This window comes from Lampris incognitus, chromosome 14, assembly GCF_029633865.1.
Source record: "Lampris incognitus isolate fLamInc1 chromosome 14, fLamInc1.hap2, whole genome shotgun sequence".
NCBI classification, from domain to species: Eukaryota; Metazoa; Chordata; class Actinopteri; order Lampriformes; family Lampridae; genus Lampris; species Lampris incognitus.
The window spans coordinates 43,885,231-43,906,630 of NC_079224.1; the positions used below are offsets into that span (position 1 = coordinate 43,885,231).

The window sequence follows — 21,400 nt, forward strand, 5'->3', positions numbered from 1 at the left end:
ACTACCGACGGCAACAGTTGAGGTGGTTTTGTGGTGAAGGGGCATGTTCTGTATGTTGGGTGGAAAAGCCTTCATGCTGAGCTGATTTATAACCACGAGACTCCACATGAAGCAGTGAGAAGCGACTCTTTAAAGGGACAGTCATCCATCAGCACTGTCCTCCACCCCTTCTCCACCCCTTTTACCCTTTATATGTGTGAGAAAGGCTAAAACAAGGCACACCTCCTCTGTAATTGGTTTCTTCACACCCACAAACACATGCGGTTTTTTACTGGCCTGCTGGGAGCAGCACCACCCTCTTTGTCCACAAACACTATGTTACACCATCAGAAACACACACGGTGGGTTTACACAACGATAACAGTTCAGACACACAACCACTCGTTCCTGGAGGTGTGGTCATTTTCCACAGCAGACAGTCCTACTGACTCAGTGACTGAGCGCCAACTGTCTCCGTGTGATTTAAACTGATCCGAGGCTGTGGTTCCTGTAGAAATGCATCCCATAATTGAAGAGTGTGCGCCGGGTGTGTGTTTGGGAAAGAGCTGAAGCCAGGGAGGATTGTGGGAAAAGAAGACCAGCTTCTGCCACACAAACTTGATTTTCTTTGACAAAATAGACTCTCTACTGACAGAGACAGACAGACACCTTCACATGTTCACAGAATATATACATACATACATACACACACATATATATATATATAGTGGATGTAAAAAGTCTACACACCCCTGTTAAAATGGCAGGTTTTGTTATCTAAAAAACTGAAAACTAGAGGTCATCTTCCACCAGCGGCACTACCTGAACCTTTTAGGGGGCCGGCAGCTTTGCTGGTGTTTCCACTAGAGGAACTACCCCTGACCGGAAGGCTTACTGGGACTTCTACGGGAACGTCTGTAGTCCCTGCTCTGGGGTAGGTACATTTGAGCGGCCCTGAAAACCTGCTGGGCGGGGCTTGACACTGATTGGTTGAATGTCGGAAGCAGCCAGCCTACTACTTCGGTGTTCAACAAGCGCCATTTGTATAAGCCAGCAACCAACCTCGACATAACGTCGCTGTGAAAGCTGTCACAAAATGTTGACGTCAACTATTGAGCCCGGTGGTTCCTACATCGCTATGGAAACACGACACTCGAGAGGGCCGACTACGGGGTAGTCTCACTTGTAGTTCATGCCAGCCTGGGAGTTCGTGTAGTTCTTCCTATGGAAAATCGCCTCATATAAATCATAGTGGGATCCTCCCACGCGCTACGTCCCCCTGGTGAAACTCCTCACTGTCAGGTGAAAAGAAGCGGCTGGCGACTCCACATGTATGGGAGGAGGCATTTGGTAGTCTGTAGCCCTCCCCGGATCGGCAAAGGGGGTGGAGCAGCGACCGGGACGGCTCGGAGAGTGGGGTGATTGGCCAAGAACCATTGTGACGAAAAGGGGGGGGGGGATCAGATCCTACAGGAGCAGCTGAACTTTAGTTGGTCTTAATCACAGTCACTTTACCACGGTAGCCCAGTGGTTAGCACTGTGGCCTCACAGCAAGAAGGTCCTGGGTTCGAACCCCAGGCCATTCCAGGTCCTTTCTGTGTGGAGTTTGCATGTTCTCCCCGTGTCTGCGTGGGTTTCCTCCCACCATCAGAAAGACATGCATGTTAGGGTTAATACTCCTGCCTGTGCCCCTGAGCAAGGCCATGGAAAGAAGGACTGGAGTTGGTCCCTGGGTGCTGCCGCTGCCCACTGCTTCTACACAACAGGATGGGTCACATGCAGAGAACACATTCGTTGTAAGAATACAGTGACAAATAAAGTGGCTTTCGTTCTTCTGTTACTGAGGGCAGGTGTCTACTAACTACTACTTAACATGAGTTTAAAGGTGATTGGTTAGTATTGACATGATTTATCTTCATCACAAAAACCTGCCATTTCAACAGGGGTATTTATATATAAACCAGTTAGTCAAGTAAATTCTCTATGAGACAGTACAAGCCTGTTTCATGCCATAAGCAATCATCATCATCTGTCTATATATATATATATATATATATATATATATAGACACACAAAGCACAAACAAGGTAATAGAATAGAAAAAAGTTAACTATTTTTTTCGAATGTGATTATTTATTTTAATATTATTATGATTAACATGTTTTAGTTATTTTACCAGATTATTGTTTTTCACTTATTGTTTCATACACTTCTAATATTTAAGTTGCCCTTTGGCAACACAAACGTATAATTTTTACCATTCCAACAAAGCAAATGTTGAACTGAGTTAAAGAGTGAGAGAAATAAAGAAACGGACAAAGAGTGAGTGTCAGAAAGACAGTAGGACAGAGGTTGATGGAGAGTCTGAAACATAAATAGGAAAGGAAAGAACAGGATAGAAGGGTTATAAATGTGTGCGTGTGCATCCATAATGTGTTCAAGAGAGAGAAAGACTTGGAGATGGAAGGGGTGAGAGAGTATGTACATCAGAGGGAGAGAGAGAGAGAGAGAGAGAGAGAGAGATAGATATGGAAGGGGTGAGAGAGTATGTACATCAGAGGGAGAGAGAGAGAGAGAGAGAGAGAGAGAGAGAGAGATAGATATGGAAGGGGTGAGCGAGTATGTACATCAGAGGGAGAGAGAGAGAGAGAGAGAGATGGAAGGGGCGAGAGAGTATGTACATCACAGAGAGAGAGAGAGAGAGAGAGAGAGAGATGGAAGGGGTGAGAGAGTATGTACATCACAGAGAGAGAGAGAGAGAGAGATGGAAGGGGCGAGAGAGTATGTACATCACTGAGGGGGGGAGAGAGAGATGAAAGGGGTGAGAGAGTATGTACATCACAGAGAGAGAGAGAGAGATGGAAGGGGTGAGAGAGTATGTACATCACTGAGAAAGCGAGAGAGTATGCACATCACTGAGGGAGAGAGAGAGAGATGGAAGGGGTGAGAGAGTATGTACATCACAGAGAGAGAGAGAGAGATGGAAGGGGTGAGAGAGTATGTACATCACTGAGAAAGCGAGAGAGTATGCACATCACTGAGGGAGAGAGAGAGATGGAAGGGGCGAGAGAGTATGCACATCACTGAGGGAGAGAGAGAGAGAGAGCAGTGTAACTGGAGGCCTGGAAGTGGGGTTGACTGATAACTGCTCTCTGGGAGATTTTCATCTTTCCATCTGCTGCTTGGTTCATCCGCAGATTCTGCCTGGGGTCCGAATCATCATCGCCAACCCGGAGACCAAGGGCCCGATGGGGGAGTCGCATTTAGGAGAGGTCTGTCTGAGTGCTCCTCCATAATCACTTTACACAAGACATGATAAGCATCACACACAATATGACAGGACCATCTGCCCAAAATGAGACAGCCACCGTGTGGACACACGGTGGCTGTCTCATTTATAACGCGTAATGGTGAGGGATGAGGGACGGTGAATGACTAGAGGCTGCAGTCTTAAATATTTTCATTTCCTAATACCCTCCATTTGTTATCTGTCTGGCAGTAGCCGGGAGGGAGGTGTGTGTCTGTCTGTCTGTCTGTCTGTCTGTCTGTCTGTCTGTCTGTCTGTCTGTCTATCTGTCTGTCTGTGGCTAATCTTGCAAACTACTGGATCTATCAGCCTAAAGAAATGTGTGCACAGTTATGACTGATGAAGAACTCTTGTGGTTGTGGCGATTAAAAAGCTTTAGTTCAGGGCGTCCGGGTAGTGCAGCAGTCTATTCCGTTGCCTACCAACACGGGAATCGCCGGATCAAATCCGTGTTACCTCCAGCTTGGTCGGGCGTCCCTAGACAGTTGGCCGTGTCTGCGGGTGGGAAGCCAGATGTGGTCATGTGTCCTGGTTGCCACACTAGCGTCTCCTCTGGTCGGCCAGGGCGCCTGTTCCTCCCACACACTACGTACCCCTGGCTAAACTCCTCACCAGCAGGTGAAAAGAGGCGGCCAGTGACTCCATATGTATCGGAGGAAGCATGTCATGTGGTAGTCTGCAGCCCTCCCCGGATCGGCAGAGGGGGTGGAGCAGTGTGATTGGCCAGGTACAATTGGGGAGAAAAGAGAGGGGGGGGGGCTTGTTCTCATCACTCTCTAGCTCACTTGAGTAACACTGCCCTCCATCGCTGCCTGATCTGAGTCAGCTGTGCGCGTGCATGACTCACATCGGGCAGCGACAGTGTCAAACCAAAACATTATGGGTATTCGGGTATGAGTCTTGAAAGTAAATGAGAAGGTGATCGTATTTCACAAGCCAGCAGATGATTCACTGCTGACCTCAGCACAGGAGAACCGGAGGAACACTGGAGGAACCAAAAATAATTCACCTTATTCACCACGCGGAAGTGCCAGTGTTAAAACTCTGCTATAAAAATACAATGTCAAGAGTAGAACTAATCACAGCCGAGATGGAAATCATCTCAGTCGCCGCAGTAAAACATGTCCCATGGCTGAGCTATGTTTTCTTACCGTGGTTTTATGAATGGAAGTCAAGCAGCAGAGCAGCCACTCACCTTTATTTATTTTATATCATGACAACTATGATCGTTAAACACAAATTTCCCATTCGATCGACTTGTGTGCTGTGCAAAAGTCTCGTAATGGCGAGCGTCCAGGTGGCGTGGCGGTCTAGTCCATTGCCTACCAACACTGTTACCTCGGGCTTGGTCGGGCGTCCCTACAGATACGATTGGCTGTGTCTGCAGGTGGGAAGCCGGATGTGGGTGTGTCCTGGTCGCTGCGCCTGTTCGGGGGGGGGCTGGAGGGAATAGTGTGATCCTCCTACGCACTACACCCCCCCCCCCGGTGAAACTCCTCACTGTCAGGTGAAAAGCAGCGGCTGGCGACTCCACATGTATCAGAGGAGGCATGTTGTAGTCAATGCCACATGCCTCCCCGGATCGGCAGAGGAGGTAATTGGCCGGATACAACTGGGGAGAAAGGGGGGAAGACTGGTTTTTCTGTCTGTGTGTGTTGTGTGTCTGTGTGTGTCTGTGTGTGTGTATATTTCCCTTCTCCTGGTAGGCGAAAAAAGGGTTTGTCACCAAGTTTGAACACGGGGAAAAGAGGAGATATGTATGCCTGGTGTAGATCTGCACTCTACTGAGGGCACTCCTCTACTTTTAGTTTTGTTCTGTTCAACACTTTGGTAAAACAAGAGCCACTTTTCTCCCCCATATTTCAGAATCGTGCCACGTGCCTGGTCATACATTCAGTATGGAGTAAAACCCAGTGCGGTGTAATACACGGTGTATTGTCTCATGTTGTTTTGTGTAGATCTGGGTCCACAGCGGTCACAACGCCAGCGGTTACTTCACCGTCTACGGTGACGAAGGTCTGCAGTCAGACCACTTCAGCTCCCGCCTCAGCTTTGGCGACACGCAGACGGTGTGGGCTCGGACCGGGTACCTGGGCTTCCTCCGCAGAACCGAGCTCACCGATGCCAGTGGTGGTAAATACAATACAAGGCACTATCTCATGGACCCTCGTAGGCATCAAATATGGCACGATGCTAATGTCACATAGCACTGATGGCCCTGTTAGCATCACGCTGTGAACTTTAAGCCCCAAAGAAAGAGATGAACAAAGGTTGAATCAGTTCATCTGGACACAACTTTTATTGACAGATACGTTTCATCTCTTATCTAAATGGCCTCTTAAGTCTCAACTGACTGCAGGTATCCCACCCTTATAAACGAACACAGCGGCATAACGACCCAAACCAATGACCAGTTTCATATGCAAATATGGGTGTGACCATGTGTTCTATTCACAGAGGGTTAGGGAATGTTTGCAATCACAGCATTGTAAGATGGTGACAGATGTACTCTTAGGGAGGAACGACCGTCCCTGAACCGAGGGGGGCCTATCAAGGATGTGCACATCCTCGTCCTTGGAAAAAAAGAGTTGACGACTGGCCTGTAGATGGGTGTTTACTGTGGAGTCCCGGCCTGACATGTTAGCTCTCCTGTGTTGTGCCACCCTCTGTTTAGTTTCCCCAATGTACAAGTCGCTGCAATCCTCCTGGCACTTAACGGCGTACACTATATTGCTCTGTTTGTACCACAAACCTACATATACTGATCAGTACTTAAGGTTTGACTCTCATAATCCACTGGAGCACAAACTAGGAGTCACCAGGACACTGTACCCCACCGACAGAGCAGTCAGCAGTCAATTGGGCGTTTGTCAAAGCCAGCAAGACGCCCAAACAGTGCACCATCCGACCAAAGAGAGAAGGACCACAGCTGCCTCAGTGTAAACCAGTGGTGATTCTGTATGTGGCAGGAGTGTTGGAAAAGCTGAGATGTGTATTTTCCAAACACCGCATCTCAGTTGCTTTCAAACCCAAAACACACTGCATCAGAAGTCTCCCCCCCCCAAAAGGATCGGGTTCCCCGGTACAAACAGAGCAATATAGTGTACGCTGTTAAGTGCCAGGAGGATTGCCGTGACTTATACATTGGGGAAACTAAACAGACGCTGGCCAAGAGGATGGCACAACACAGGAGAGCCAACATGTCAGGCCAGGACTCCACAGTCTACACCATCTACAGGCCAGTGGTCACTCTTTCAAGGATGAGGATGTGCACATCCTTAGTAGGGAGGAACGCTGGTTTTAACAGGGAGTTGAAGAGGCCATCTATGTGAAGAGGGAACGACCATCCCTGAACCGGGGGGGCTAAGAGTACTTCTGTCACCATCTTGCAATGCTGTGATTGCAGCTCTTCCCCAATCCTCTGTGCACACATGGCCATTGTAACTCTAGTTAATGGGCACACCCATGTTTGATGATGAAACTGGTCGTTGGTTGCAGCAACTGGGATGGCTCGGAAGAGTGGGGTAATTGGCTGCATGCAGTTGGGGAGAAAAAAGCTGGAAAGATCCACAAAAAAAAAAAAAGTTGTATCCAGATGAACTGATTCAACCTTCTTTGATTTTCTTACCTGGATTACTGAGCATGCATCAAGACATGACAATGGTGGTGGAATACTCCGTAATGACACTGAACTAAAGGACGAGAGAGAGAAAGGAAGACGGCGTTCACCATGATGTAATACCCAGGAGAAACACCATTACTTAAATTAATTCATGTCCACGTGTGCACACGCAGAGCGACACGACGCCCTGTATGTGGTTGGTGCTCTGGATGAAGCCATGGAGCTGCGGGGGATGAGGTATCACCCCATCGACATCGAGACGTCAGTCATCAGGACACACAAGAGCATCACAGAATGGTGAGAAATTCTAAAACCTGTCCTAGTCCACCAGAACCTTTCAAGAGGGAAGACGAGATAAATTCCTCCATCACAGCAGCCATAGACAGTCTAACAATAACATGAATCACAACAAGAATAAAACACAAAATAGACAATGTAGAGATGTGAAGATACATACATGTGTGCAGCTGACTGAGTAAATGGTTCTGAAAAGGTGGTTAGTAAAAAGCGCAAAAGCATAGAAATCATAAATTCATGGAGGAGTCGTTTTTAAAAGGCGACCTTGAACGGTCTCCGTTGGACGCTGCTGGCGTTGGTTTTAAGTCCAAATCAGTTTATTTCCAGAAGTAACGGCATGAAAACGTGTTTATTACAACTCTCCTGTTTTCTGTCTGCAGCGCCGTCTTCACCTGGACTAACCTGCTGGTGGTGGTGGTGGAGCTGGACGGTTCGGAGCAGGAGGCATTGGATCTGGTTCCTCTGGTCACCAACGTGGTTCTGGAGGAGCACTACCTCATCGTGGGGGTGGTGGTGGTGGTGGACGTCAGCGTCATCCCCATCAACTCCCGCGGCGAGAAGCAGCGCATGCACCTCCGCGACGGCTTTCTGGCCGACCAGCTGGACCCCATCTACGTGGCCTACAACATGTAGCGCCTCCTACCGGGGGGGGGGGGGGATATCAGGACATGCAATGGCATCAGTGAGAGAGACTTAGAAGGAACCGCTGGTGTCCAAAGTATGTTTTGCAAAATGTTGGGAGGTTTAAAACGAACGCACCCGGGCTTCTCGGCAGCAGCGGTGGCTGTTAGCGGCAAGTGGCAATTACGAGTACGGAAAGCAGTAACGGACAATCCTAACCGCTTCTGAATAAGTGTGTCTTGCTCCATTATTTTAATGTCGGATACTGCGCAAGTTGCTTGTTTTGTGTTTTTACGTTGGGTTTTGTTTTTCCATATCTCTTCTGAAGAGGCTACGGTATTTTTTGATAAGAGTATTTACATAAAAAAACTGTGGCAAAACCGCTCCTTTATGTTTACCGTTTTTCTCATAACCATTACCAAGTGCAACACGTGTTTTGTTGCGGGGGTGTGTAGAGTCCTCCAGCGTTACGATGAGGTACTACGCTTTGTTTCACGTTAGCCTTCTGTTGTCGTTAGCCGCTAACATTTCTCTTGTGTAGCGACCGCCCCGTCCCGGGGGAACCCGTGTGCTAGTTTCATAAGAAAACGAACCGCAGCCTTGTTGCATTATTCTGTCTCGCCTGGACTGAAGGAGAGCACGACATAGATTCATATCCTGTAAGTATGTACAAAAAACTGATTTAATTTATTTTGTTTCTCTTTTAAAAGTATATAAGGAGACGTTCAAGAATGGTTTCCTCTTGAATATTTGCTAATATAAGAAAAAAAAAACACAAAGCATTGTATTGTCTTGAGTGAAATAGTATCACAACCATCTACGTGGAGGAAGTAGGAATATATGAACATAGGTCTATGAAACATGGGGACTGTTGAGGCGTGGCAGTCGATGCTTGCATGGAGTTTGGCTGAACTTCAGCCGTATTCAAACAGCAGATCACCGCGCAAAGATTTGAAGGGTTTCATTCCTAACCGCAACAATAAGAACTCAAAAAACTGCATGTTTGAAGCTTTTCGCCTGCTTTCTGTGAACTGTTAGAAAAGTCGGTCTTCTCAAATATGACAAAGTAAAAATGGGACTTCAGTTACCTGCAGTCTTTTCTTCGATGGCCATTAAATCATGTTAGATAACGATGGATAAATGATTATCAGAATATTGCTGATATGGGGTGTTCAGGTAGCGTAGTGGTCTATGCCATTGCCTACCAACATAGGGATCGCCGGTTCGAATCCCCGTGTTACCTCCGGCTTGGTCGCGCATCCTTGCAGACACAATTGGCCATGTCTGCAGGTGGGAAGCCAGATGTGTGTATGTGTCCTGGTCGGTTGGGGGCGCCTTTTCGGGGGGGGGGGGGAGATAACATGATCCTCCCACGCGCTACGTCCCCCTGGTTAAACTCCTGTCAGGTGAAAAGAAGCGGCTGGCGACTCCACATGTAACGGAGGAGGCATGTGGTAGTCTGCAGCCCTCCCCGGATCAGCAGAGGGGGTGGAGCAGTGACCGGGACGGCTCAGAAGAGTGGGGTAATTGACCAAGTACAACTGGGGGGGAATCCAAATAAATAAATTAAAAAAACGATATCGCTGATATAGTTTTTTGGTCACAGTTAAGTCAGGGCAGAACGATGTAGTTGAAGGTGTGGCTGGTGTGAAAAGTCTTCTGGGTGGTGCGTTTCAGTTCCCCGGATGTCTGATATTTCATGGTCATCTGCCGAAAATATTTTTTTAATGCAAGAAGCAATACAATTCACATTGTCCTGATCGTGTTTATTTGTTTATCTTCCGCATCTGAGTTCATAATGCTGTTCAGCAACAAACCTAGAACTCGGATCTCCCGGTGCACTTGAACGCAGCACCCGAAAGCCTTTACGAACGAGCCACGCTTTCAGCAGCATTGTCCCAAAACCATCGTGTAACTGACAGAAAATAAAGTCGACTAAACGTTCACTGCAGTGGGTTACCTTAACTTCGTTTTGATACTGTTAACACCCAGATGAATGGAAACCAACGGAAGAAAGAAAAACATTCAGCATATCTAGAAATATGCAGTTTGCTCAAGAAACATGATTGGGAGTAATGTAAAATATACACCATCTGGAGAAAATGGGCTAAAACACGCAACAGCGCCAGTATAACCCTTTAAAAATGATACTGATTGGGCCTCCAGGTAGCGTACCGGTCGATTCTGTTACCTACCAACATGGGGATCTCCGGTTTGAATCCCCGTGTTGCCTCCGGCTTGGTCGGGCGTCTACAGACACAATGGGCCGTGTCTGCGGGAGGGAAGCCGGATGTGGGTATGTGTCCTGGTCGCTGCACTAGCGCCTCCTCTGGTCGGTCGGGGCGCCTGTTCAGAAACCTGGTGAAACTCCTCACTGTCAGGTGAAAAGAAGCAGCTGGCGACTCCACATGTATCGGGGGAGGCACGTGGTAGTCTGCAGCCCTCCGTGGATCGGCAGAGGGGGTGGAGCAGAGACCGGGACGATCAGAAGAGTGGGGGTAATTGGCCGGATACAGCTGGGAAGAAAAAAGGGGAAAAAAATCCCAAAAAAAGAAAAATCATACCGAGTTCTTAAATGTAAGCAGCCCTCTTCATCAAAATGGCAGCGACGTCTTGTGCTGGAATGAAACTCCTCATTTCAAACTGTATGCGTATCAACTTTACATGGATCAAAATCAATTTTGGACTGTAACACACACACACACACACACACACACACACACACACACACACACACACTCCGGTCAGGGAGGGTGAGCTGTTTGTGTGTTTGCCCTGCAGACAGGCAGCAGGTGTTGGGATTGTAAATATGAAAGTTAAGTCGTTGGTATTTTTTACATGGAGGTAAATCAGAGCTCGTCCAGTGATGTCATGTAGGAATAAAGACTGTGTTAAAGACCTTTTCCAAGAGACCCTTTAATCAAAGTACTGTGGTGATGAAGGCCGGAGCCGACAAGACCCCGGACCTCTCTCGAGACTGAGGTCAGAGGTCGACGCCTCTTGGCTGAGAATGTTTCCATTCAACATGTGATTTTTAAAGAAGCACTTTCTTCGCCGTTTCTCTCTTTTCTGTTATCGGCAAAATGTGTCCCTGGACATTTTTTTTAAAAGGATTTAAAAAATGTCTTATCTGAGTTTGGCATAAGTCTTTCAATTAAATAAACATTTCAATCATTTTGACAATATGAAAATGACATGGCAGTTTATTTCACAGTGCTTGGGGAACCTGTTAAATTAAATATGTATGAAATATACTTGAACAATGTTCAAACATGTTTTCTTATAGGTTACTTCCTTCCTGTCCCAGCTGCTCCTTAACACCTAAATCAAATCCAACCATCCATTATCCGAACCGCTTATCCTGCTCTCAGGGTCGGGGGATGCTGGAGCCTATCCCAGCAGTCATTGGGCGGCAGCCAGGGAGACACCCTGGGCAGGCCGCCAGTCCATCACACACATTAACACCTAGGGACAATTTAGTACAGCTGATTCACCTGACCTACATGTCTTTGGACTGTGGGAGGAAACCGGAGTCCCCTGAGGAAACCCACACAGACACGGGGAGATCATGCAAACTCCACACAGAGGACAATCCTGGACAAACCCCCAAGGTTGGACTACTTTGGGGCTCGAACCCAGGACCTTCTTGCTGCGAGGCGACCGCGCTAACCCCTGTGCCACCGTGCCGCGCAGGTCCACACTAAAACGGTTGAATTCAAAAACGCATCTTTTTCTCTTTGTTTGGGCTTTCCGTCCGTGTTAAGCCGGTGTGTTCAACCAAAAACGAAGCTCTTTTCAAAAACGCTCTCCAAAGTTGGATCGATTTGAAAATGGTGATCGAACTCAGCTTGATCAGTGAGAACGCGGACGTATGGATGCCGTGATCTCAACGTAAAGCTCAAGTTGTATAAGTTTGTGTAACAGAAGAGACATCAGCTTTTTTGACAGAACCGGCCGGCGGGCCAGCGGGCCAGCCCTGACTGAGCGACCACGTTAGCATGACAGTGGTCAGTCTGACATGATTGGGCCGCTGCATCAGGTGACCACTGAAGTTACACAATTGGCTGGCTGAGTATCGGGAAGCACGGGGGAGAGCGCACAGTTAAAGCACCCATGATAATCATGCTCGACAAAACACTCGCTGGCAAATTCACTAAAGGATTGCTCGGCTTTGGCGGCTGCTAAATCTGCACAAATATAACAAAAAGAAACCACGTAATTCTCAAAGCACCCACAAAGGGTTCAAAGTATCGATTGTCCCTTACAGCGAAATTGATTTGCAGCCAGGATATACAAAAACACATAAAACACAAAAGCACTGACGGACAACAACAAACAGGACAGAGTGGGGAAAGAGATTTAAAGGAGTTCATTCAGCATCAAGGTCAACGTGCAGAAATCAAGTATGCAGTCTGTGGAACTACATCTCCAGACAGCAGTAAAATACTACCTACCATTTAACAAGTGAATGGCACCAAGGAAAAGGAAACCTCTCTTAGTCCTCGTACCAGCACTCTCAACCGACAACCTTGTGTCGTGACTGCAGCTTTTTTTTAAAGGTACACTCCTTAAAGCAAATGTAAATCAAAGGGTCGCCCTGCTGCCAGAACACAAATCAGAGGATCAGAAGCTGCCAGGTCTTCCTTGTATTAATAAGAATAATTACATTTATATGCGCAGCGTTTTTCTTTCTTCTTTTTTTTTATTTTTATTTTCCCCCTTTTTTCTTCCTAATTGTATCCGGATTCTGGCCAATTACCCCACTCTTCCGAGCCGTCCCAGTCGCTGCTCCACCCCCCCTCTGCCGATCCAGGGAGGGCTGCAGACTACCACACGCCTCCTCCAATACATGTGGAGTCACCAGCCACTTCTTTTCACCTGACAGTGAGGAGCTTCACCAGGGGGATGTAGCGCATTGGAGGTTCACACTATTCCCCCCAGTTCCCCCTCCCCCCAGAGCAGGCACCCTGACTGAACAGAGGAGGTGCTAGTGCAGTGACCAGGACACATACCCACATCTGGCTTCCCACCCACAGACACGGCCAATTGTGTCTGTAGTGACGCCCGACCAAGCCGGAGGTAACACAGGGATTCGAACCGCCGATCCCCGTGTTGGGCAGCAACGGAATAGACTGCTACACTAGCTGGAGTGGAAACCCTAGCGCAGCGTTTCTCAATGTGTGTGGCGTGCCCCCCCAGAAGCATGATGGGGGGGGGGAAATGTAGTGCGGAACTCCTGTTTTCACGTCGGAATCTTTTTCACGGTGCAACAACCAACAAAACCTGCTTTCATGAGACAGAGAGTCTGTAGGTTCACAGGATGGAGAGATATTTGACAGGGACAAAAATAAAGACAGGCGATGCTTCTGAGACCAACAAGACAAAGTGCTTAACTGATGGTAATCAACCAAAAGCCAAGTTAAGAAAATATGACGAAGCCTGTCTTGCTCTTGGGTTCACAGTGAATGTGGTGGGAGATGAGGAGAGACCAGTGTGTATTTTATGTCTGAAAACTCTGGCAGCAGCTGATAGTATGAGACCAAACAAATTACGAAGACACTTGGAGACACTACACCCCAGTCATGTCAATAAGCCACTGGAGTTCTTTCAGAGAACACTTGGTGCATACCGTCAGCAGGAACACTGCTTTGTAAAAGCTGCATCAGTGAACAACAAAGCACTAATGGCATCACACAAAGTCGCACACAGAATTGCCCAGTGCAAGAAACCACACACAATAGCAGAGGAGCTCATACTTCCCGCGGCTTTAGATATGGTGTCAACTATGTTTGATGAGACAAGCGCTGCAAAACTGAAGGTTGTCCCTTTGTCCAATGATACAGTCACAAGACGTGTATGCAACCTCTCAAATGACCTTGAAGAACAACTCATTGAAAAACTGAAAGACAAACATCTAAAACCAGACTAGAAACTGTTAAAAACGCTATTAGTAGTCACAGAAGATATCAGCTAAGATGAAATTACTTTCTCCAGAACCTTAGATAAAAAAATAATTTGGAGATTGGCCTGTAGTTACTCGAGGACAGGGGATCCAAATTAGGTTTCTTTAGCAATGTGTGAACAGTGGCAACAAAGCTGGGACAGGGGCAACAAAAGACTGGGAAAGATGAGGAATGCTCAAAAAACACCTGTTTGGAACATTCCACAGGTGAACAGGTTAATTGGAAACAGGTGAGTGTCATGATTGGGTATAAAAGGAGCATCCCCGAAAGGCTCAATCGTTCACAAGCCAGGATGGGGCGAGGTTCACCACTTTGTGAACAACTGTGTGAGCAAATAGTCCAACAGTTTAAGAACGTTTCTCAATGTACAATTGCAAGGAATTTAGGGATTTCACCATCTACAGTCCATAATATCATCACAAGATCCAGAGAATCCGGAGAAATCTCTGCACATGTGCGGCAGGGCCGAAAACCAACACTGCCCGTGACCTTCGACCCCTCAGGCGGCACTGCATTAAAAACCGACATCATTCTGTAAAGGATATTACCACGTGGGCTCAGGAACACTTGGGAAAACCATCGTCAGTTAACACAGTTCGTCGCTACATCTACAAGTGCAAGTTAAAACTCTACCATGCAAAGCCAAAGCCAGATATCAACACCACCCAGAAACGCCGCCGGCTTCTCTGGGCCCGAGCTTATCTGAGATGGACTGACGCAAAGTGGAAAAGTGTGCTGTGGTCTGACGAGTCCACATTTCACATTGTTTTTGGAAATCATGGACGTCGTGTCATCCGGGCTAAAGAGGAAAACGACCATCCAGATTGTTATCAGCCCAGAGTCCAAAAGCCAGCATCTGTGATGGTATGGGGGGGGGGTGTTAGTGCCCATGGCATCATGGGTAACTTGCACATCTGTGAAGGCACCATTAATGCTGAAAGGTACATACAGGTTTTGGAGCAACATACTATGCTGCCATCCAAGAGACGTCTTTTTCAGGGACGTCCCTGCTTATTTCAGCAAGACAATACCAAGCCACATTCTGCACATGTTACAACAGCGTGGCTTCGTAGTAAAAGAGTGCGGGTACTGGACTGGCCTGCCTGCAGTCCAGACCTGTCTCCCATTTAACATGTGTGGCGCATTATGAAGCGCAAAATACGACATGGGGGACCCTGGACTCTTGAGCAACTCAAGTCGTACATCAACCAAGAATGGGAAAGAATTCCACCTACAAAGCTTCAACAATTAGTGTCCTCAATTCCCAAACGCTTATTGAGGGTCGTTAAAAGGAAAGGTGATGTAACACAGTGGTAAACATGCCCCTGTCCCAGCTTTTTTGAAACGTGTTACAGGCATCAAATTCAAAATGCGTGAATATTTGCAAAAAACAAAGTTTTATCAGTTTGAACATTAAATATCTTGTCTTTGTAGTGTATTCAATTGAATATAGGTCGAAAAGGATTTGCAAATCATTGTATTCTGTTTTTATTTACGTTTTACACAACGTCCCAACTTCAGTGGAATTGGGGATTGTAAAAGAGGCAGAATTAACATGGGGGAGGGAAAGAATGCAAGGGTCAGGCTGGACTTGGGGCCTGATATTCTCCGCCTTATTTACAAAATGAGCACGCAATTTTTCGGACAACTCAACATCAGGTTCAGAAAAAGAAGTGGCAGGACCAGTAATAAAAATCAATCACCCTAAAGAAAACTTTAGGATTGTGGTTATTTCTAGATATCGTTCTGAGAAGTAAGCCAATCTCGCATCCTTAACTGCTTTCTGGAAAATTAACATTTGGTTTTTAAGGGCGTTATGTGCCATTTCGGACTTGTTCACTTTCCATTGTCCAGATTTTCTACATAGTCTTCTAGGGCACGTGTGTGATCGTTCCACCAGGGAAGGTTCTTTGATTTTTATTTCCTAGTTTTAACCAGTGCAATTTGGTCGAGGATGGATAGGCACTAATCATTGAATGAATTTAACAGTGCATGGGGACTGAGGGGGTAAAGTGTAATTAAAGGATGATGAATTAAAAGCCTCACAGAATTTAACTACAGAATCAGTGTTGAGAACGGAAGAATGTGTTATAGGATATCCAAAGGAGTTGAATCAAATGCAACTGGACTTGATTCAACTCCTTTGGATAACCATGACCTGGATGAATGAGAACATTCACAGACGTGTTGTAGGATAGAAACTAGGAATAGAGAGCTGTAGTGGAACGTTAAAAACAACAGCTTTATGGTCAGATACAGGCATAGCCACCAGATTAAGACACTTGAGAGAGAAACCAGATGAGATTACAAGGTCTAAAATGTGACCTTTGGAATGTGTGGCCCCTTTAACAGACTGAATGAGGTTATTAGAGTCTATATGATCTAAAAAATGTGAAGCGGGGGAATGGGTAGGACAACATACATGAATATTAAAATCACCAAAAATAAGCACCCTGTCATATTTAGGCATGACAATGGATAGAAGCTCAGAAAAATCAGAAATAAAACGAACTGAATTCGGGGGCCTATGAATTAAGATGCAGAGGGGGAGGTCCAGTGATTAACATAAAACCTCAAAGGAGATAAAATTACCAAAAGTAACAGGGCAGCATTAAAGACCTAACTTATAAAAAACAGCTAGAGCATCCCTTCTTCCAGAGGGCCTGGGAATATGAAAATATGTAAAATCAGGGGGCCTAGCCTCAAACAGGGGAACAGTGTCCCCTCTCAGTAATCATAAAAAAATCCAGATTATTAGAAATAATAAAATCATTAGTGATAAAGGAGTCATAACCAAGAGATCTCACATTCAAGAGGCCAAAATTGTTTGGCGTCAAAGCAGAAGGGAAAGAAACGGGAGTACAGCAAATAGGATGTAAATAGCAGATATTTTCTCCAAATACTAGGTTTTTATTGTTTCTACCATTAGATACTATGTCATATGGACGAGAGGCCCTGTGCCCAATAATACCCTGTATGGGGAAAACTCCCCGGTAAGAGGGTTAATGACAGATGAGGCCAGTGGGGGGAGCTAGCAGAAATGGAGGTTCTGGGAAGGGAGTGTGGGATGTAGACAGTCAGTCACGTGGAGAGGACTGTACGGCGTGTTGCAGGTTGATTGCTAGCATTCGGCTACCCAGCCTGTTGGGGTGGACCCTGTGTGTCTTGAAGAGGGAGAAACCATCCCAAAACATTAAAATTGTCAATAAAACCTATATTGTCAGCTCTGCAGGCAGACTGGAACCAAGTGTGGAGGCTGAGGATTCTGCTGAAACGCCCTGCTCCATAGGCCAGTGTGGGAATAGGACCGAAAATAACAGACTTTCCACAAGTACTTAAATTAAAAAGCTAAAGAGGTCGTTAAAATCTCTTTTGGTCAGTTCAGACTGCTGACGAGCTGCATTGTTTGTCCCCACATGAACAATCACTCAATTGGTGGAGGACGGGACTGAGCGCAGCAGCCCCGGGAGCTTATCCAGAACCGTGACTCCAGGGAAACAGTGTGTAGCTGCATAGAAGAAATGGATGTTCGTGATTATGGAATCCTCAACTGTTAATGTGGCTGGGGAGAAAAGGGGACGAGGAGATGTTGGCTGTGGGTTCTCAACTTCCCATGGCAGCAGAGAGCACGATCCACAATGTGTTGAAGTCATTGACTGGGGATGGGGTGCCCGAGGAGGTGAGGCAACAACATCAGCTCTGAGAACGGATTTCCCTGCCAGCTCAGGGCCAGAAAGGCTTCCGCAGCAGCTCATCACAGCCTTAAGGACTAACACTAAACAACAACTAAATCGGAGTTTCTAATGTTTTCTGATGCTGTTTCTGATGTTTGTTCACATCTCTAATGGTTGTGAAGACTGGAGTAACACAGACCCATATTTTGAGCCTTTAAAAAAAGAAAGTTTTAAATATTATATGTTAAATACATTACTGTAACGATCACTGATGAATAGGCTCGGTAGCCCTTGGCTAACGGGTCGGACCCTTTAGTCGAGCGGTTAGCGATGTCTCCCGCGGTGCGGGAGATACGGGTTCGCGTCCCGGCTGCGGCGGTTCCTGCGGTTGCCCCCCGGATACGCTACATTGGTGACAGAAGTGGGATGGTGAGACCGTGAGGCCATCGGAAGCGTTTCCCGAAGGAGGGGGATAGCGTAACGTACACGAATAAGTAGACACGACCGGGACAGCTCGGAAGAGTGGGGTAATTGGCTGGATACAATTGGGGAGAACCCCCCCCCCCCAAAAAAAACAAAACTATCTTCAACTACTGTTCCTGTTCATCTGTACAACCGACGCTTCAACCACCACAGGAGTGCAGAGAACTTTATGTATTGGAAACCGTGCAGGAGTTCACACAATATGTCCGGTAGACGCATGCGCGAGATGAGAGTTCAGTACATAAACAAAACGTATGGCCATTTTTTTTTTTTTTTTTGCTTGTGGGTAATGGTGGCCACTGGCAACTCGCAGGGGTAAAAATGGTCCTAAAATTAAAGTCAGTCACGTTGGCGACCATTTTAGTCGCCATCTGGAGCCCTGCTACATGGCATCTTTTTACCAAAAAAATATGTTCCCCCTTTTTTTTGGGGGGGGGTAGTTACACACCTGTGTCTCCTAATCAAGTTCCTCAGCAAAGACCCTACTGGTTGATTAGTGGGAACAGGTGTGTAACTGCTTGTTTGGAACAAAAACCTTCACCCACACTGGGCCTTTCTGGATAAGATTGCCCACCCCTGCTTGAAACCTTTCTCAGAAGTTATGACCCCTTTCTATCTTATTTCACCAATTGAAAAGCTCCTCGCTAAAAGGGCCCACACTCACACTCACGCACACACTCACTCTGCAACCAAAATAAAACAGTGTCCTTTAAAGAACGACCGGGATTTCACTCCTACCTAAAACGACCATGGGCGGCCAAAATAACCGCCGGTTTTTAAACTCTATATTCTGTCAAGATAAATACCCGACTGAGATATTAATGCATTGCATATGTTAGTGGGTCTGTTATGAAACTAACAGACACTAAAATTAACATTTTAACAACTACAATACTATTCTTAAACAATTTTAACTTCAGAGGAGACATGGTCGAACTTGAATAGTGTGGTGACCCACATCTATATAACGAGAGACATTCACCTAAGAGGACGGTGTACCTTTAAGGGAAGAGGCGAGGGGTCAGATAATGCACTTCCGCTTCCGGTTGAGAGTTCAGTTCAGTGTCGTTGTCGAATGTATGACATGCTAAGTTGGAGCTAGTAAACTACCTCGACTACGTCTACTCTCACGTCTCCTGTCTCGTTGTTTTCTAGCTCCACAATAGCATAATTGAAGATATTAATGTAAACTACTAATAAGACACGTTAGCCCCTAGAACAAAACACATATTGCCAATCTAACAAACGTAACAAGGCCTATAAAACGTGAAATGTAAAAAAAAAAGAAAAGAAACTGAAAATAAATATTGAAACAGTCCCAAACAATGGCCGCAACTTAAAAACTACTAGAACGACCGTAGACGGGTTATTTTGACCGCCGCGGGTTTTAAACTCTATATTCTGTCAAGATAAATACGCGATTGAGATATTAATGCATTACATAATGTAACCTATTTTTCTGGACTAGTGTTAGTGATTTTAAGTTCCTGTTATAAGCTGTTGCCACAGTATATGCCTTGAGCTCTTATTTTGAAGGCTGAAGAGAGAGCGGAAATGCTGTATGCAGCGTTGTTGCTGTGGAGTTCAGTTGGGGGAAGAATCCAAATAAAGTGGTTCTCGTGTGAAAGTGGAACCTCCGTATTTGTTATTTTATAGTTTCATACCGTATAGGCGACATCTACAAACCCTCGGTTGCATTGGTGGCAGCGGTGGGATCTGGAAGTGTGCAGATCCTCAGAAGTCTCTTCGGAGTGCGGGAAGAACAAAGCGCGAGGGCGCGCTTCCGGGGAGGGTGACGACTGTAAACTACTGACTCTTCAGCCGAGCGGTTAGTGACGTCGCCTTGTGTGCAGTACACATCGTATCGAATCCCGCACCGGGCAAGAAAATAACCGGTTACAATGTGTTAGTATGTCTGTTATGAAACTAACTGACACCCAAATTAACATTTTAACAACTTTTAACACAACCAAACAAAAACAAAAAACGACGCAGGCCTGAGCCGTCGCTTGGCAGCGTAGTGACCTCAAACCAAAGGCCGCTTCACTTTCTAGCGCAAGCTACCAAACAACACAGCACGTGTTGCTCAGTTGTTACCCACAACCCCCCGCGTTGGAAACACGGACGAGGAACTGGGCGACGCACGACGAGGGGAACGATGGGCGGAGTTACAGGACGGGTGGCGCCAACAGTCCAGATGAAAGGATACGGGCGTCTACTCGTCTGTAAGGTCCAAGCAGTGTTTCCTGGTCCTCCTAGTCTAACGAGTGTACATGACAGTTTCTCTTTCGGGCACTTTACTCCCCCCAACGCTCCTTTACGTCTCATGCCGAGTTCATTTGAGCTTTAAACTAAGCTTAGCACACAAAGTAAGGAAATGTGTGTGTTTGGTAGACTATGTCTTTGTTGTAACAATGCTTCTTGGCAGTAAATCGTATATCAGGCAGCTGGTTGTCACAGACCGGTCGCCTCCTCTTTACGTGTCTATGGACAGGCTTCTGCAAGTCACTTATACGTGTTCATTGACACGTATCTCACAGATGCCGCTAGGGGCGCCCTGTAGCCCACTAGGTCTGTCATGACCATGGTCATGACGCAATAGAATGTCAAAAATATTGAACAAAGATGGCGGAGCGATGCGAATGTTCTTCATATGTGAGTCGTAGCTAAATTTGCTATCTTCAAATTATTTTTTGAAGCAGATATGTACCACGTTATTGAACTAACGTTATATGTATGGTGTTCACAATTTAGGAAACTCCGCAACCCATAGAGAAAGAATTCACGCCTGTTCAATTTGGCTGGCTGGAAGAGTAACGTTAGCCGAAAAACAATCGGAGTCTGGTAATGAGGAGTTTGTAATCCGGTAAAACGGTGCGCAAATCTCGCTATGGGGCAACAGCCAATTCTATAAAAAGGATGTCTAAATTAACATTTTACTTAAATATGCATTAGATGTAACATTACCTTGTGTGGTGGAGAAATTGTGGTGAATCCCGACCGATATACAGCTCTGCCGAGACCTAGAAGACAGGATTGCGCCCCCAGTGGCCAGAAGACGGGATTGCGGCTCCAGTGGCAACTAATACGTGTCCATATACACGTATTTCGCTCTCGCAAAAACGTGTCCTCTGCTCTGACACGTACGTATTGTGATTGTAGTGTTGCAGACGTTGGCAGCACCTGGGGTACCAGAAGCTCAAAACAAGAGTCAACAGCAGCAGCAGCAAAATAAGCTGTTTGGCATTGGCAGAGAAGATTTGGCACATTTTTCATGGGCGCCACCCACATACTCAGCCCTGCTGCTCATCCCACAAATGCATCTTCCTTACACATGTGGCGCCATTTAAAAGGCAAATAAACAGGCTGTCCAAAGGTGTGAGATTTCTTGCCAAGAAGCATTGTTACAACAAAGAAATAATCCACCAAACACACGTTTCCTTACTTTTTGTGC

General features: G+C 46.4%; 1 protein-coding gene across 2 annotated transcripts in view; it reads left to right on the forward strand.

Moving 5' to 3' along the window:
* The window catches only part of LOC130123478 (disco-interacting protein 2 homolog C), a 191,010-nt gene extending 183,140 nt beyond the window's left edge, over positions 1-7,870 (forward strand). Inside the window, exons 33-36 of one of the 2 annotated variants that reach the window (XM_056292647.1) lie at positions 3,177-3,251; positions 5,245-5,419; positions 7,082-7,205; positions 7,586-7,870. In XM_056292647.1, coding sequence (XP_056148622.1) covers positions 3,177-3,251; positions 5,245-5,419; positions 7,082-7,205; positions 7,586-7,838 — 627 coding nt within the window. In that variant the 3' untranslated portion in view covers positions 7,839-7,870. The remainder of the gene's footprint in view (positions 1-3,176; positions 3,252-5,244; positions 5,420-7,081; positions 7,206-7,585) is intronic. The other variant, XM_056292649.1, reaches the window with a different exon arrangement.
* The last annotated feature ends 13,530 nt before the right edge of the window (positions 7,871-21,400 follow it).